The following is an 18,236-nucleotide window of genomic DNA, read 5'->3' as shown; positions in this document are numbered from 1 at the left end:
ACCAAAGTCTACCCTAAACCCTTAACGGTACTGAATTTTTCAGGTGTCATTTCTAAAAATATAATGATATTTTTGTATAAACCTCCTTTTCCTTTGAGACATTTTCTTACTCTCTTTTGGTCTTTCTCGGATCACTTTTATACATATTAGAAAGAAACTAAAGAGACATCTCAGTTTTCCTAGTACCCAAACCAAATTTCAATTTCCTTAAAGGGAATTCTCTTCAGATATGAATTTAAAAGCCATAAAAGGTAAAAGGGAGAGAGAGAGGTAAAAATTTGTTAGTACAAATGAAATCACATAAAAATATAACTTTATTGATGCTAACAACTTTAGGCAGTTTAGAGAACACTAGTTTACAGTGAGACAGAGGACACCATGTATCCCTGCGTGGGAGTATTTGGTTCTTCCTGGGAAAATGTGCTGTAGGTTTTCTGTTGAGCTTAGTTCTACAGCTTCCATCAAAACCAATTTCTTTCCATAATGCTCACTCAAGATACACATACCCTGTAAGTGTCATAGCCCAAGTACACCTGACTGACTTATAACATGAGGTTGGTCAACAAACTCAGAGGAAACACAATAAAATTCTTTGCTCCATTGAAAACCATTGGGCAAGAGAGAGGATCAGACTTTAGGCAACTTGCACATACTGACCTTCTAGGGCCCAAGAAGAGTGTGCTCTTCTGAGGCCGTTAGAGGCAATAAGTCTGGATTCGGGTCCTTCGGATCTTTTGTCTCCTAGAAATAAATAGTTTTTAAAAATCAATAAAGGGGACACAATCTGATAGTCCATTAGATGATAAAAATGTCAATTATTCCCATAGGTTCATGAAACAAAATGGGCTGGTAGAAATAGCAGCCACCCCCCACCACACAGTAATTATAGGATATAAAAGTCATTGTTGTTGGATAAATCCGTGAAATGGTGAAGAGCAAGGGCAGAGATCTGGGGAGCAGGGGGTTCCAATCTGGTGCCATTTTGTATCCATTGAGTTTCTGACTCTTGGGGAACAGGCTTACAGAGGTGTGTCTCCCACTGGGGCTGGGTATGAATCTCTGCCCGGCTTTTGCTCCTAAGCTGACTCTCTCCTTCACAGTAGGTGACACAGCAGCGACAGGCTGCAGAGGGCTTCCCTCTGTGCTTGGACATCGTGTCTGGAGCTGGAGAGGCATCTGCAGCCCTCTCTGAGCTCTGGAGTTCTGGGGGCTCTTTCAAACGACTTCTCCTCCTTTGAACGTGGTCCAGACTGATGTCAGACTGGGAAGAGCAGCTCTCATTCCAGCCAGAGCTGGCACTCAGACTTCTCAGGGGAAGAGCCAATCGCAAGGCCTTCCAGAATTTAGAACCAGAATGTTTAGACTTTTCTCCCTTCCAGCTCACAAAAGACACAGACTCTTTCAGCTGCAGGATGCTTGGGTGTGGATGCTCAAGGGGACGATACTCAACCACAATGAGCTTGGTGGCAATGGAGTTCTGACACATGACACCCAGTTTGAACTCCAGCATGCTGATGCTCTTTTCTGTCACATAATCTGGGCTCAGGACAACAATCATCCTCCGGCTCCTTTGAATGAAGTCAAAAACTGCTTCCACTGTATCTATAGGAAAATGGAAAGATAGGACAATGCCTAGTGAAAACTTATATAGGTTTCAGTTCATTGTTGACAATCCTGCAAAGGACAGGCAATGAACACTTGAGAATATAAGATCTAAGTGTTAAATAATCTACCCAGGTAAGGAATCTCATCTACACTACTGTTATCAATGGTTGCAAAGTATCTGCTACCTTTAAGGATGAGGAATTAACCACCTCTAAAAGCAGCTAATTTCAGCTCCGTTGGTAAATAATTTATTGTTTTGAAATTCCTTCCACTTTTGTCCAGTGGTCTTGGATCTGACATTTTAAAATATCTGAAATATTTCATAATTCTTGTGATCTCATTGTATTTTCTTCTCTTCTCTAGATTAAATGACTTCATGAATTTTATATTATTCTCCATATGATGCAGTATCAAGTCTCTTCCCCACTTTTATAATTTTTCTCTTAATAATATTCAGTATATATAAGTGTCTCCTAAAAATAGTACCCTGAACAGGACTGAACATAATGCTCCAGACACAGTCTTATCAGCAAAGGTCAATAGGGCATTATTACCTCCTAAGATCCACAGAGTTATAGTTCTTGCTACTTAAAATGTTTGGATATAGCAGACAGTTCATAGTATCGACCATGTTGTCAACCAAAATACTCTTTCTTTTTTTCTTGTGTGTATATGTGAAGGATTGGCCTGGAAATCAATTAAAGGGTCAACAGTGATGACAAAAATGACTGTTAAAAATCAGGCAATAAGTTGAGACCTTGCATGAAGCATTCAATTCTAATAGTTATTGAGGTGAATTTGGACAGAACTCACTGGAAAGTTCTTGAGATAAATGGAGTGCTTAACTCACTGTGAGACTTAGGAGCTTAAACAATGTGATTTTCTAAAGGAAAGGCATTCCAAATTTATAAATGGCAGCCATTGACAACTCTGAAAACAGGTACTGTGGACAGACCATGAGGTTGAGTACCTATGCTTTTGAGGCCAGGGGTAAAACACTGACAGAGAAACTTTTCAGCCTGTGAAGACAAGCTGGAAGTTTTCAGTGAATTGGATCATGAATTTGACAGGGAATGAAGGAACTGTGCTCTTTACAAGATTATTATTTCCAGTTGATGAACTTAACATGAATTTGAAGGAAAATCAAATGAAACATGCTCAATGTTTAAGAACTTTTGACTGGTTTTATCAAGAGCATTAAGTGTTTTAGACAATTTTTGTTGCACTCTTAAAAGATAAATCTAAATTTTCACTTATCTTCAAAGCTCGCGTGTGTGTGTGTGTGTGTGTGTGTGTGTGTGTGTGTGTGTGTGTGTCTTGGTAACTCCTTTGTCCTCTCTGGTGCTACTCAGAGTTTTATGTTGCTGCCTTTCACAAATCTGAGAATGTAAGGGTAGGAACTCTACTGTTTCTCCTGTATCATGATAAATATGATATAACCCTTAGATAACATGGATAGTTTTTCAACAAAAGGAACATGTGCACTCAAATTGTGTGTGGGGGGAGTGTGAGTGAGTGTGGGTGTGGGTGTTTCACTTCAAAATAGTCACTTTAGAAAAATGTTTGCTCTGTCCAATGATGGTACCACTGTTGAAAATAAAACATTGTCTTAGATCCTCTCAAGAAAATTGTCTTTAAAGCCTATGGCTTTTTTTGTTTGTTTTTAATTTTGGTACCTCACCCTAAAAATGGAGGATTTGCATTTGAGAGAGGGTAATGCTAAAAAAAAACCAAAAAAAACCCCAAATATGAATTGTGGAATTCCAGACATTGAGGAATGGATATAGGATATGCTTCTCAGATAAGGGTTGGGCTATACCTAGGGGTATTCACATAGTACTTTGAAGGAAACTGCCTCCTTTATGGCCTATTTTATTATCTTCCATATTGTCAAACTTCATATTTGAGGATGTTAATTATTACTATTTTTTAATGCTGAGTATTATTTGGCGAGGGCATCTTAAATTAGGTCGTTTATTCTGTTTGGCTCAAAAAACAAAACAAAACTGAGGTGTGGCTGTAGATGGATAAGATCAGTTTTCTGGTGTCGTAACTAAATTGGTTTTGAAGTCACAGTTTCTGATCTAGAGCTCTTCACTGTTCCAGAACACTCCGGCGTGTAAAAGTTGTAATCTCCTTGGTATTAACTTGAAAGTAGAAAGAAAACCAAAAGAAAACTAGGGCTGTAAATTTGTTCTTTGTCTAGTTTACTGGTGTATGAAAGAGTAGCAAACCTCTTTCTCTCTCTCTTAAAACTTGAAGTACAGATAAAAAAATGGGGGCACCTAATTTGGAAGATGAATCTGAATTCAAATATTGGTTTCTCCATTTATCTTAATATTTTATCTTAATAGTATAATCATTTATTGTAATATCTATAAAAGTTTGAGTTCATCCATCTATAAAATGCACATAATGAGAGCAGAATTGTAGGACTGTTAGACAATTCATTGATACCTATAGGTAAATATCTAGTGCATGGTGCACTTTTGAATTAATCACCTTGATTCAATTATTATTCAATAATAATAATACAAAATTGAATAACAACATTATTATAGTTAATAACAATATTATATATTATTTATAACAATAAAAATAATACATAAAGAACATATAAAAATAATGTATAGACTAATGATTGATTCTAATGGTAACTTTACAGAACCATCTTAAAATGTGTATTTTAATTTTTAAAATTCTGTCTATTCAGTTTAAAAAATACTACTGGAATACTTAATCTGTTAGCCCATGCTAAAAATACCTCATATCCCTTGAGTAGAAACAGAGAAATAGACAAGTTGCTGAACATGTCTCTTCTGTTATACTGCAAGTTTACTTGTGTCAAAGACTTAGTAACTTCAGTGAGTGACTGAAAAATACATCTTAAAAGTTTTAATAGGGTCAGTAATAGCCAGGTAGCCATCATATCCAAACTATTGATATTGAAACTGCTGATACTGAAAATAGTCACCACTGTGTTCCAGTAAGTCATTTTCAAAGTTGGAAGCAACTTCAGGATCATCATTACTTATACAGTGCAAAAAAACCCTTTACAAAATCTCAATAATATCCATCAAATCTCTGCTTGTACATCTCTAGTAATGGCGGTGGGGCTAATATCTCCAAAGACTGTGAAATACATTATTGTTTAGCTTTGCTTTACAGTTGCTTCTTAAATGAGTAGAAATTGTTTTCTTGTAACTTGAATCCATTGATCTTAAGTCTACTCTTTGGAGACTGGTTTGAAGCTGGGAAATTCTTCAGTAGGAAAATTTTTACTAAGCTAACCAGCTCAGTTATAGAGATCCAATAAATAATCTTGGAATAAATGAATAAGATATTTTTTAAAAGAGCAAGAAATCTTTCCTGTCACTACAGACTTAATATTAACTCAAAAGAAAATGTCTTTCCAAATATTTATCACTGATTTGTTTGAAATTTGTGATAGAAATGCATATTTGATTCCAATTATCACCTATTAACTAACGGCAAAGCATTAGTTAATTGATCTCCTTTCAAAGCAACTGCCTTAGGGTTGTATTAAAACCTATAAAAGGTAAGAGATTACTGTAAACTGCCCAAGTTTCAAGTTGAACAAAAAAGGAATAGGCTTGTGTCTTTATTTTAAAACTCTCTCCTCTCTCTCTCTGCCTCTCTGTTATTCTCTGTCTCTATTCCCCATCTCTCTCTCTCTCCTTCTCTCTCTCTCTCTCCCTCTGATTCTCTCTCTCTTTCTCAATCCACACACACACACACACAGATACATACACACATACACACACACACACATACACACACATGTCTGGTATACTAGATCAACCCATTTTAATTAAGTAACTCATTTACTCACATGTAAAAAAAATGTTCTTGAGTTGAAGTTCCCGGTTTTCTCAGATTTTTCTCAGAAAGAGAAAATTAATGTCTCATAACATTTCTTTTTCTAAGTGTATAATTAATTTTTGTATTCTCATTTCTTATGCCCAAACATGAAAATAAAGACATAAAACACATGCACAAAATAAAATTCAAAGCTTAAAATAAATGGTTTATTTTTAAAATAAACAAATTTACAAATCATTGGAAAATGGAAAATACAAAAGTTTATGAATAAAATAAAAAAGATAATATATGAAAACCTATGGAAAGAAAATAGATAATTAACAAGTGGAGTAATGCTCTTGTTCCCCAATACAATGAAGTCCTAGTTTATTAGACTCCTAGGGAATCATCTAAATTACAACGCAGAAAAATATTAAATAATTTTATATGACTGTGTAATTAGACACTCTATATATCATGGTTTTTTGTTAACGGGTGCAGAAGGTCTTTATATCATATATCTAAAACCATTAAGGTTTTTCTTTTTAACATTAGATACTTTTATTTTTAACATTAGAGAGCGATTTCTTCTTGTTCTCTAAACTATGTTTCTCCATCTCACTCAGATAATCTGTATTGGGCATCTTCTGGGACATAAAACAAAAAAATCTTGAAACAAAATTATCTTAATATGAGACATATCATTTAGATTTGAGTTGCTTTAGATTTTAGCATTTGGAAAATTTCAGTACCAAATACAGGAATATAAATAGGACAAGAAGTTTCTAGGGGTACCAAACAGCATTTGGGGTAAATATAAAATCCAAAAGTGCAAAAAGAATGCAGCATTGGCAAAGAGAACAGCCCCTTGGTAATGGGGCTGTCCTTCATTTACCTAAAATTCATCCTAGAATTGATATTCAAATCTTATCTGAAGTCAGCTCTCCTCTGGTCTTGTGAGTGAAGGGTTAATAAGAGGAGTAATTGTGGTTTCTAATAAAGTAAAGCATTAATAAGGCTAAAAAAGTTAGATCCAAGAGTGACCCCATACCATAGGCTTATGGTCAATGATTCATGAAGGTTTTTTTTAATTTAAAATAATCGTTAACTCCTCTGTAGAAAAATGATTTATTAAATAGACTTTAATACCTCAGGAGGACACAAATGTAGTAGATAGTTTTAGAATTGCTTATCAACATTCATACTACTAAGATAAGGATCTCCTTAAATTATGAATTCTCATTTTTCATAGGATACCCAGTCTTATTTATAGGTATTTTTATTTTCTTTTCCTGTATTACTTAACAGTCCAAATAGAGATTTATCTCTCCAGTAGTTGAGCACTAAGATTAATATAGCTTACCTTCTAAGTGTGTGTGCTCAGAACATAGTAAATGATCAGTTAATGCCAGAGGGCTGACTACTGCTTAGCAGTGACCGTGGAAGCTCTGTGCACAAGAGATTCCGTTGCACCCAGATCAACTGTGGCAGTAGTAAGTTATTTATACTAATTTAGGGAGAGCAAAAGCTAACAACAACTACCACTCTGTGAGCTGTAAATTCACAAATATTAATGTACAGAAAACACTGACACAAAAATATTACAGTAAAGAAGGTAATTTAAAAACTGGATAAGAGTTCCAGTAATTCTTAATATTGTGCCAATGACTATTTAAAGTCATATGTCTGTATGTGTATATATAGTGTGAGTATGTATATATATATATTTATATATATAATATATACAATTCATGTATGTATATATGTATATATATGTAATTCATGTGTATATATATATGCAATATATATACATATATAATTCTTGTGTGTATATACATACATATGTTTTTAAAACTCTATATGTAACATAGATATTCACCACTCTGTAAACTCTGGACTTAGTTTTCACTTTTCCAAGTCTTAAAAACAGTAAAACTTTACTTAAAACAAACTAAAACATGTTTCATTAACAGTGACTATTCAGACTGACTTGTTTGGAGTGAGTGTATTAACTGTACCAGTGAATAAAATGTGAAAAATGCTTGGGGTCCAGTTAATGCTCTTAGAATATTCATGCTAAAAGCACTCTCAAGGTCACTAAGTCTAACTTTCACACTTTACAATGGGGAGACAGAAACAAATGAGAAATGACTTTCCTAATATTCACATTAGCAAGGTTGAGATTAAAAGACAAATTGACAAACACCCTGTTCTGTGCTTTTCTCATAAGACAGAAAAGGCCCTAAAAGCTTTTTGCTGTTATTTTACTTGGTATTAGCACCATTAAGAGAAGCTTCCTATCTGACTGAACCAAGTGAGGAACCACCTGCAAACTCCCAATGACTGACACAAGATGCAGTAGGTAGGGAGATGGAATGATAAGTATGGGTCAACCTACAGATAATCGGGAGTTTAATAAAAATTACTATACATTTTTCAAGTTGACAAATATGGTATCAATTACCTGAGATAGAGGACATGGGTTGCATAGTAGGAGACAATTCAGGCAAGCCCTTTAAACCAATTGCTGTCTAAGGAACATTTTCAGTTACTCTGCTTTGTATCGTCCTAAGTGGTGTCAGTCTTGCTATGAGGGTGTCTGATACAGCTGAATGAGCAAAAGAGTTTTTATCCTTAGCTAAAATAAATTTAGGCCCTGATTACCTTTTTAATGGATGAGTAAAAATAAAAGAAAAAGAAAACTACACTTGGAAACTCATAATGACCCTGTTAACAGATGACTCATCTTTAAGGGGTCTTTAAATACACAGCAAAGGCTGCCCCATAATGTTAAGATTATTTCAAAAGAGAGAGAGAGAGGATAGAGATGAGTAGGGGCAGGAATGCAGGATGCAGAAGGGGAAATTCGCATCAACCAGGTCTTTGCAAAGAACATAGTGACATCAGACGCTGGTGACAGGAGGTGGCACTAGCATTCTAAGCCTTACTATTGCCTGAGGAAGCAGAACAGCTCTTCCTACAGTCACCCTGAATTTATCTCTATGGGGAGGCTTCCATAGAATTTTTTTCTGTCCATGAAGCAATCAATTGGGAATAAAGAAGGGGGAATTCTTCCTTCCTGGAGTACCCTTGGATATTTTTACCCCTTTCACTGGCCCTTTCATACATTTTTCAAGGATGAATAGGAGAGACCCTGCTCGCCACTTCTAGACCACCTGGAAATTTTCTTCACTGGCATGGCCACCTGCAGCTGCTTCCAAAATCTGCCCTGCGGATATTTGGATTTCTCCCCTTTCCATTTAATGACCGTGAGCACCGTCTTAGCCCTCTTCAGCTCTTTCACCTTCGTTTCCTTCACAGCTTTGTACTGTACTAAAATGACGTTGATGTTGCCCCGAGAGGCCATGTTTTCTAGGCCAGCCTTGAGCTCCAGGAGGGCTTGGGTTCCCTGGAGCACGTAGTTGGGGCTTAGGACAACCAGGAGGCGTCTGCTTTTCTGAATGAAGCTCAAGGTCTCGTCTGTGACAACTGGGAAAGAAAACACCATGGGGATTAGTGTTGGCCAAGAACTCCCCCAAGGTACAGGGCTTGAGGAGCAAGTGAAAAGAAATTAGGGTAACAGACTGAGAACTGAGGTGAAACTTTTTACGAAGAACACTTAGTCCTTAGTCCCAATCACTCTGTTCACAAAATGTCACTCTCCTCCGGGGAACAGAATCTATATGTACATATTCCAACCCCAAAAGAGTTCTAAACAAGCCTAAAGCCAAAATGTATTTCTATGACCTTGGTCTTCAAGAGCATTATTCGGGACGTGAAGGATGAGTGGGTTGTACTGAAATCAATTTCTTCAAACCGTGTTACATGTCGTGGCCCAGCAAAATCAGCTCCTGAGCCCTTTCTCCCCAAAGACACCCATGTATTAACTCTCTAGTGCCAGTGAGCATTCAAAAAATATACATTATAGAGTCAAAGTCATAGAAGTTCATTTTTCACTAACACAGGACAGCAAGAGTAGAACTCTTCATTTTTTGAAACTCTCTCTCTATTGCCAGACACCTCCCCGACTCAGACTAGTATCACTATGTCATTGGAATAGGAAATTAAGAAAATCTAGTCAACTGAATGGCATTTTGGCTGGTAACACATTCTCAGCTCAGCTTTCTATTCTGCTCTGTTCTGGAGTCTAAATTAGTCCCTGAATCTTTCTCTTTAAACTCCTATCATTACTGTGAAGCCATGTGTTTTGGCAGCTGCCAGCTGATGTGTGTGCCTTCGCTAACAGGCAAATGCTTTCTTCATGTCCAAAAAGAAGAAGAAAACGCAGGGAAAATGGAAGTGCAGTGTAATTTTATTCTGTTGTCAAGGGCTCTGATTAGTTCCTATCACTAAATTCTTGGGAATAATCTATCTCCTTGAGGTTGCTTATCAAGGACTGAATAATCCTTTACCTGGGGTTCAGATAGAAGCCAACTCCAGGGAATGCACCAGTGTTACGGAAAGCTATTTCATGGCTTACAATACTCCCCTAAGCCGTCATTTTGCACCTTAATCTTCGCAGGTACAGAGGCAGTGGGGAAAGATTTGCAATTAAAATAGCATGTGCAGCCTAGAGGAGAATCCAGGAATAAGTAATTGCCTACTCCAAGCAGTATTCCTGGAGGCTGACTGTGTGTAAGCAGGGGGAGAAACCCAGAGGCAAAGGGGACTGAGTGAGAACAGCAGGGAGACTGCAAAAGACCACAAGGATCAACCGTCAAAAGCAAGATGCAAGAGTAATTATGTAGAACCTGAATTCTTCAAAGAACTATCAATCCCTACCGGAGGGTCTTACATTGTTGTTCTACTATGTATCTTTATATAACTTTTCACACAGTAGTAAATATCTGTTGAATGGCTGTATGAATGAATAAATAGATAAATAAATTATTTAGGATTTTATGCCTTAAAATGAGTGGAATTTATCCTTTAACTATATAGTCAAGTCACCATTTCCTGGCAAAATTATACTGAAAGAGACATCTGCTGTAGAACAGAAGCATTGATAGACTTTTGGGTGATGAATGGGGAGATACAGTAAGTGATCCAGCTAATTCAAAATAAGAATAAACATTAATGTCTATTCTTTATCTTAATTACCAATGTAACCTTAAAAAACATGTTAAGTGATTAAACAGGATTTTAGGGGGAGAAAATAAATTAGTTTGTTGTAAAGATTAGAGACATTACATGCATTTTTACCAGTATGGAGTTTAACAATGGGTTTAGGAGTGTTACTTAGGAGTGCATTTATAAAACAGACTCAAATGTACTATCAATCACTTTATGTGTTACTGTTTGGATCTGAAAATTAGAGGTATACTTTTATTTAAAATCATTCAGCATTTCTAACTTTTTAAAAACCTATTAGAATATACTGGCCTTTGTAAAATGTTAAGCTTATCTCAAATGTGTAATCTGATAGAAACGAAGAAACAGACACAAGGAAAGGGGGGATTTGAGTAGCACTGGTTTGCCAGAAAACAAGGGTGAAGAAAAGGATATTAGCAAATGCCACAGGGAAACATTCTACTTACTATCAGTAAGTAATATAAAGAAGGATTCCATGCACTCTCTTCTGCACCTCATTTTTAGTAAAATTGAGTAAACCTCAGTCTTTATAAAAGTGTTTTGTTTAAACTCAGTCTTTACAAAAAAATTAGAGGCAGATTAATGCATATTAGCTAAACCTTCTAAAAATCTAAATGTGACTAAACAAAATGTTTAAAGCTGTGGTACTTAGAGCGCTAATCCACCATGCATCTACACTTTTTTGACACTAAGTTTTTAAAGCTTACCTGGGAAAATATTTTAATACCATAAACTGTACTTATAGTCTACACCTTACAAGGTAGATTTATTCCTAGAGTCTGTCTATTACATCAAAGCATTGGACATTTAAATGTCCAAAGATGCCAACATAGAGCTGTACCATGACTCTTGTACATGACCCAAAGCTAAGGATCTTCTCTGCCTTTAAGTGTAGCATCACCTATATTTATCTGAAATACCTACTTCCCCCAGGCAGACTGTCTCGGTCAAAGATGCACAGCTTGTATCCAAATTCATTCTCCAAGACTCCACGGAGGGTCAGTAATACAAATTCTTCTTCTTCAGCATTCCTTGCATAGGATACATAAATATCATATTCCTTCCCATCTAGCAAAAATTAAAAAACAGAAAACACAGATCCAATATATATTAGGAATGTTCCTCAATAGTATTGCATTTTTTTCTGAAATCGAACTTTTGAATATTTGACATTTTCATTTTTTACTTATATAAATTAGCTGACAGATTTCAGTATGATTTCCCACCTGTGACAGGTCTCCGGGCAAAATGACTATTTTAAGGTGTAATTGAAAATTTCATCTGATGTGTCTTCTCCTCTCATGTCACTGAGTTCAGATTTTGTAGTGGAGAATGAGTGAGGTTTGGCTCATTCAACTATGAATTAACAGAATCAGGAAGCAAATACTCAGTCATATGTGCTGGCAATAACAGCATGCAGAAAATTTCTAGTTCCTGTCCTAGTATGTCACTCACTAATATGTTAGAATTATAAATTGAGCAAAACCTTGAGAAACTGTCTAAATTATGTACACCTGAAAATATCTACAATTAAAAATATACCTAGATTCAATGAATCAATCTTTCTCAAAATTGCCTAATTATAAAAATCACCTCTCATTAAAAATACAGGTTCTGTGTCTCTTCCACAAACCCACTCAATGAGAATCTTTATGGGATGGGTCTAAGAATCTATAGGTTAAATGTTTCATTCTTGTCACCAGGCACATATGCACTAGAACAGTGTTCCTTAAACTTTAATGTGTATATATGAATCATTTCGGGATACTGTTGAAATATAGCTTCTGATTCAGAGTAGGCTTTAGATTCTCCTTTTAGTAAGCTCCCATGTGATGTTTCTGGTACATGGATCACCTGTGGTTACAAAGAGTGTGGACATGCAGGGTCCAGTACAGTAGCCACAAGCCACAAGTGGTTATTGAGCCCTTGAAATGCAGTTGGTCTGAATTGAGATATGCTGTATGTGTAAAATACAATACATACTGAATTTTGAAGATTTTTAGTACCAAAAATAAGACTAAAGTATCTCTATTAACTTAATATTAATTACAAGCTAAAATGATAGTATTTGGAATATATTAAATTAGATAAGATATATTATTAAAATTATTTTCACTTTTACTTTTCCTTATGTGACCACTAGAAAAATATTAAATTACGTATGTGACTTGCATTATATTTCTATTTGAATAGTGCTGATCTAAACTAAATCACATATTGACCCAAGAAAGCAGAATAATATGCATTAGGAAGATTTTCAATAGTAAGGGCTGAAACAAAAGGTAGTCTAATTACATCTTCCAATTAACCTAGGTTTTATCAAGCCAACATGTTTTCTAAAGATGACAGTAGGGAGATTTACAACAAACTTTCATTACTCACCTAAAATGGTTTCATCCGTTCCAAAATGAGCCCGGTAAAATAGGACCATCTCTAGCCAGTAAACATGGTAGACAACAATGAGAATCACCACCAGTAGGACTGTGGCTCCAAAACCACACGCCAGTTCCACTGTGTATCTTGGAGCTAGCATTGGAATGAACAACAAAGAAACAAACTGATTTGTACGTGGTGATTGCGGTGACCCATCATCCTGTAAATAACTGTTTACGCCAAGCAGCTGAGCCATGAACCTGACTTACATGTGTGAACAAGATAACATGGTAGAGGTTAAGCACTATGCTTTAATACTAGACTGTGGCATATGTATCTTTTTGTTTCCAGAAACTGGCATAGAAGGTGTTTTTTAACTATTAGATGATTTGAATAGAATTTGATGATATACAAATTAAAACAGCATCTTATTATTGAGAAGAATTTAAAAGGTCATCCAATTAAACTCATAAACTGAATCTCCTCAAAAACATTTTTGAAAAGTAACTCCATCCTCTGTTTGTGCATCTCTTACCTGGACCAGCCCATGATATTGGTAGAATTTTAATTGCTGGAGCAGTTGAACTGAGAAAACATTTTAATGTGTTTATAACAGTCTTAATTTCCTCCTCTTGTCCAGTGCCATATGGAAGAAATTTAATTCCTTTTTCTTTATATTTGACAATAGGCCACAAAAATCTTATTATCATTGAGCAGAAAATGAGGGTATCCACCAAATGCTGAGTATGCTTGGCCCTGAAAGTATCTATCAGGTCTACATTACTAGGATACACATTCCACAAGCCTGCTTCTCCACCGTTTCTCACTCCCCATTAAACTATACATTTACAGTCCTCTAGGTAGAGACTATGTCTTCTTCATCCATCTTATCCCGAGAATTTCTAGGATCTGAATAAGCATCTCTTGATATAACACTACACACTTCTGGGATATTTAAAATAAATCTAGTACTATATATACTATGTATTAGTAACTTCATTTGGCTGTTTTATTAGCTTGTGAAAATGAAACTAAAGAGTTTGAGATGGAATAAAATATTTACTGTATCTGAAGCAGAAATGGCTTAAATTATGTATTAGTTGATTTGACAATTACTTACTGATATCTACTATTTGCTAGAAGCTGTCGAGGTTATAATGGTAGATAAGACAGGAAGGGTCTCTGCCCTCTTAGGGCTAATAGTCTAATGCAGGGAAGTAAATGTGGAAATAAATAAATAAGATAGTTACTTTTAGACAGTGATCAGTGTTATAAAGGAAATAAACCAGGATAATGTGATGGAGTGACCTAGGGGAGGGGTTGGGGCAGGAGAGGTATATCTGGTATGGTGGTGAGAAAAGGCCCCTTTGAGCACCTGAACATCATAGGTGTTAAGTGTTTGCCAGGACTAGGCATAGAAAAATTTTCTTCAAAGCTGGGATTGTTATCAAGCCTTCCTGACTCCAAAGTTCAGAGATCTTTACACAACACTACAATGAAGTTCAATTATTGATCATACACTAGTGGAAAAATCCCTTTTCAAACAGGTAGCTATTCTAAGGGGAAAATGTTGAGCAGCCTGGAGTGGAGTCTGAAGTTCTCTTATTAAAGGGAATAATCATTAAGTTTCGAGTTCATTATCCTACATTCTGGCTACTAATTCTGATGCAGATACAGCCTAGGACTCAGCAGTGCAGAATTATTAGGTACTCTTGTACTCATCCCATGAACAATGGTGCTTTAAAATAAGAAAATTCCCATGATAAAATGCCAAAAGCTGTGTCAGTGCAGTGGATGAGAATTTACTAAGATCAATCTGAGTAGCTGGCATGAAAATTGCTGTGTCCTTGGTATTTCTGAGTACATGTTAACAACATACTGGGTTAATTCCCACTGTCATCTTCATTATTTGCTCAGTTATTTTGGCTCCCTCTGGGTGGACATTTCACAATAAGGAAAAATAAAAGAGGTCAGTGGATGCACTAACCTGAAATGGATTTTGTTTTAAATATCAATAGTTACCTTGCTTAGTGGTCAAGAGATAAATTATACTCATGGCTTTCCCTCTGCCACATTCATTTTACTACTGCCTATTTTATTTCTAGTAGAGCTTTTTAATTTTGTGTCATACAATTATATGTGTCATATTTACAGATTGTATTTTGTTGGACCATCTTGATGATATCAAGAAGTTCCTAATGTTATTTAACTAATGGAACTCTTAAGATAAATAATTCACAAGTCTGAATTCCTAAATGGTTTGAATCACATTCAGAAAGTGCTCTAAAAAGCTTTCATATACAGCTTTGCCGGCTTGTAGGGAAAGTATGACCCTTAGCCCACATTTTCTGTCTGCCCCACATTGATCCTCTGAGCAATCCCAGACCAAAGGGTTTCCAATCAAAAGGGGTGATGTAATTTGACCAAATTGGACTCCTAAACTGCTTCTATCTTTGATCTCACTGATAATCTGATTCAGGAGGGAGTAAAATTTTGCGATTTGCTCTGCTGTTACTCTCTGAATCAGAATTCCCTCCATCCCTTTTGCAATTCTATAGTAATGGCAGGCTCCAGAGCCCAGATTTCCAGCTAACCATCTGATTTGTTTGGCTATCATAGTGTGTTAAAATTTGTGCATTTTCGACTTCAGCTTCTGATCTTAGAGAAGTGATTGGGGTAGCCTTCTCTCCATAATATCTAAAATAACAACTTTTCAAATTTGGACAACTGGTTGTGTACGAGTGTGATCTGTGAGAGATAGGATACAAAAAGGTAAGCTCATGATCTCCCTGGCTTTTTGCCTAATGGCACCTTGGGGACTGTGACACAGACACACAGTATTTACACTGAGCGAGGAAACCAAAAGTAGAGTTCATGACTACTGCATTTGTAAACCTGGGTACTGGAGAGAACAAAACTATGTAGACAAAGAGCTCTAGAAATCCACAAATCTTTAGAAAAATACAAAAGGTGACACTTCTCAGAGTCAGGCAAGGAAGAGCTACCAGTGAAAGAAAAACCACCAGGGAAGAAATGACTGCTAAAGAGTTGGGAACTGAACAACTTAGGAGCACATACAGGGCTGAGAGACATTTGAGTTAAGACCACCCAGACTGAAGAAACTTTATTTAGCTCCCCAAGTATTAAGTAGAGACCCCAGATAGTATATGCCTTAGAAATAGGTCCAATCTAGCCTTAGAGAGAAGTCTAGTTTGGACCTACTCTAGAAAGATAAGCAAGATGCTTCAAATAAGCAAGATGTTATGCAAGTAAATTAACTACCTGCTAGAACAAAAATTAACAGGCATTTGTAAAATTCAGACAGTCAATAGTGTACCATCTATAATGTCCAGTATAGGATTAAATTAAAAAAACACAACTAGACGAAAGAAAGCCAAAAAAAGGACCCGTAATCAGAAGAAAGATAGCCAATAAAAATGGCTATCATGTGGAATTAGGAGATAAATACTTTAAAATGAGTATTATAAATATATCTGTTGAATTTAAAAAAAGACCATGAACATTATAAGAGCAAATAGGAAATATCAGTACAGACATTTTGATGGAGAAATATAAATTCAAAAACTGAAAAAGAAAATCCTGAAATTAAAAACACTGCAGATTAGATATCAAGAAAGAAATAGTCAGCAGAAACCATCCTAAGTGAAATACAGAGTGAAAAAAGGATGAAAAAAAAAATAACGAGAACCTCAGTGACGTGTGGGACAACGCTGAGGGGTCTATCCTAAATATAACAAGTACTAGAAGAAAAGGAAAGGATGAATAAATGAAAAAATGAGCAAAACATACTTGAAGAAATAATGGCTGGTTTTTTCAAATTAAATAAAAAATATACTCACAGAACTAAGAAGTATAAAGAACCTTAAAGAAGATATATACAAATAAAACTACAGCAAAGTGTATCATGATGTAAGTTTTGCAAAACAATGAAGAAGATAAAATCTTAAAACCTGCCAAAGAAAAAGAGAGGGGGTGTACATAAAGGGAAACATGATTAAAAAATAACAAGAAAACCCTGCCTGATTCATATTAGAAATAATATTAGCCATAAGACAATGGAATTGCACTTTCAAAGGGCTGAAAGAATAAAAAGAAAAAGAACACTTCCAACCTAAAGTTATGTATGCAGTGAAAGGCACCAGAGCAACATAATGAGGAAATAAAAATCTTTCCAACAAGTTGTGCTGGAACTGGATATCCATATAACACAAGATTAAACTTCAATTCCTACCTCACAAAATACATTAAAAATAATAATAATTGGAGATGGATCATAGACCCCCCCCCCAAAAAAAAGATGAAGCTTGATGACTTGGGGGTGTTTCTTAGAACACGGAACACAATACCATTAAAGAAAACATTAATAAATTACACCTCATCAAGAGTAATAACCTTTGTTCACTAAAATATACCACTGAAGAAAGGAATTGGCAAGACACAGACTGGGAGAAGGTATTTGCAAAGCATCTATCTGACAAAGAACTGGTATCCAGGATAGAAAAAAGAACTGCTAAGATTCAATAATGAAAACACAAACAACTCACTTATAAAATGTACAAAATATTTGAATAGTCATATCACAAAAGAAGATACCAATGACTAATAAGCACATGAAAATGTACGCAGTATCTTAGTCATCAGTGACATGAAAAATACAAACTACAGTGAGCTACCACCACGAACTCACCAAAATGGCTAAAACTAAGATTAACAACACCAAATGGCAAAGATGTGAATACACTGTTGGTGAGAGTGCAGAATGATACTACCACTTGGGAAGAAAGGTCTGACAGTTTCTGATAAAACTAAGCCAGTAATTCCACAGTAGATATTCAGATCAGAGAAGTAAAAATAAAAGTCCATAAAGAGACCTGGATAAGAATATTAACAGAAGCTCTATTCAAAACTGTGAACAACCCAAATGTCCTCCACCCAGAGAATGAATAAATAAGCTGTGATATATTCTTTTAAAAAAACACTCCTTGGAAAACAGAAGGAGCTAATGACTGATACAACGGCATGAATATTAAGAATATTTTCTGAATGAAAGAAGCTTTATACAAGAGTGCATTCTGTATAGGTCTAGGTACACTAAGTTCTAGAAGAGGAAAAAATAATCTATTCTGATAAGGAAAATCAGAACATTGCCTTGCCAGTGGTGGGGGAGGTAGGAGTAGCAGGGATTGACTGATAAGGAGAAGGAATGAAAGGTTATTATCTATGGTGATAACATTCTATATCTTGATTTTAGGTTACACACATACATATATACGCATTTCTTAAAAATCGTCAAATTATACACTTGTGTTTTGCAATTTGTCACT

The 18,236-nt window shown here is 35.7% G+C and overlaps 1 protein-coding gene across 2 annotated transcripts in view; it reads right to left on the bottom strand.

Moving 5' to 3' along the window:
- Positions 1 to 296: 296 nt before the first annotated feature.
- IL1RAP (interleukin 1 receptor accessory protein) overlaps positions 297 to 18,236 on the bottom strand; it is a 124,856-nt gene continuing 106,916 nt past the window's right edge. Inside the window, exons 9-11 of one of the 2 annotated variants that reach the window (XM_004278753.4) lie at positions 12,901 to 13,044; positions 11,443 to 11,586; positions 297 to 1,602 (exon numbers count right to left, since the gene is read on the bottom strand). In XM_004278753.4, coding sequence (XP_004278801.1) covers positions 884 to 1,602; positions 11,443 to 11,586; positions 12,901 to 13,044 — 1,007 coding nt within the window. In that variant the 3' untranslated portion in view covers positions 297 to 883. Of the gene's footprint in view, positions 1,603 to 5,632; positions 8,917 to 11,442; positions 11,587 to 12,900; positions 13,045 to 18,236 lie in introns of those variants that run through there. The other variant, XM_033403709.2, reaches the window with a different exon arrangement.

Source organism: Orcinus orca, chromosome 5 (assembly GCF_937001465.1).
Source record: "Orcinus orca chromosome 5, mOrcOrc1.1, whole genome shotgun sequence".
Lineage (NCBI taxonomy): Eukaryota > Metazoa > Chordata > Mammalia > Artiodactyla > Delphinidae > Orcinus > Orcinus orca.
Note: the sequence above shows the minus strand (reverse complement) of the source record. Positions and strands in the feature narration are given on the sequence as shown.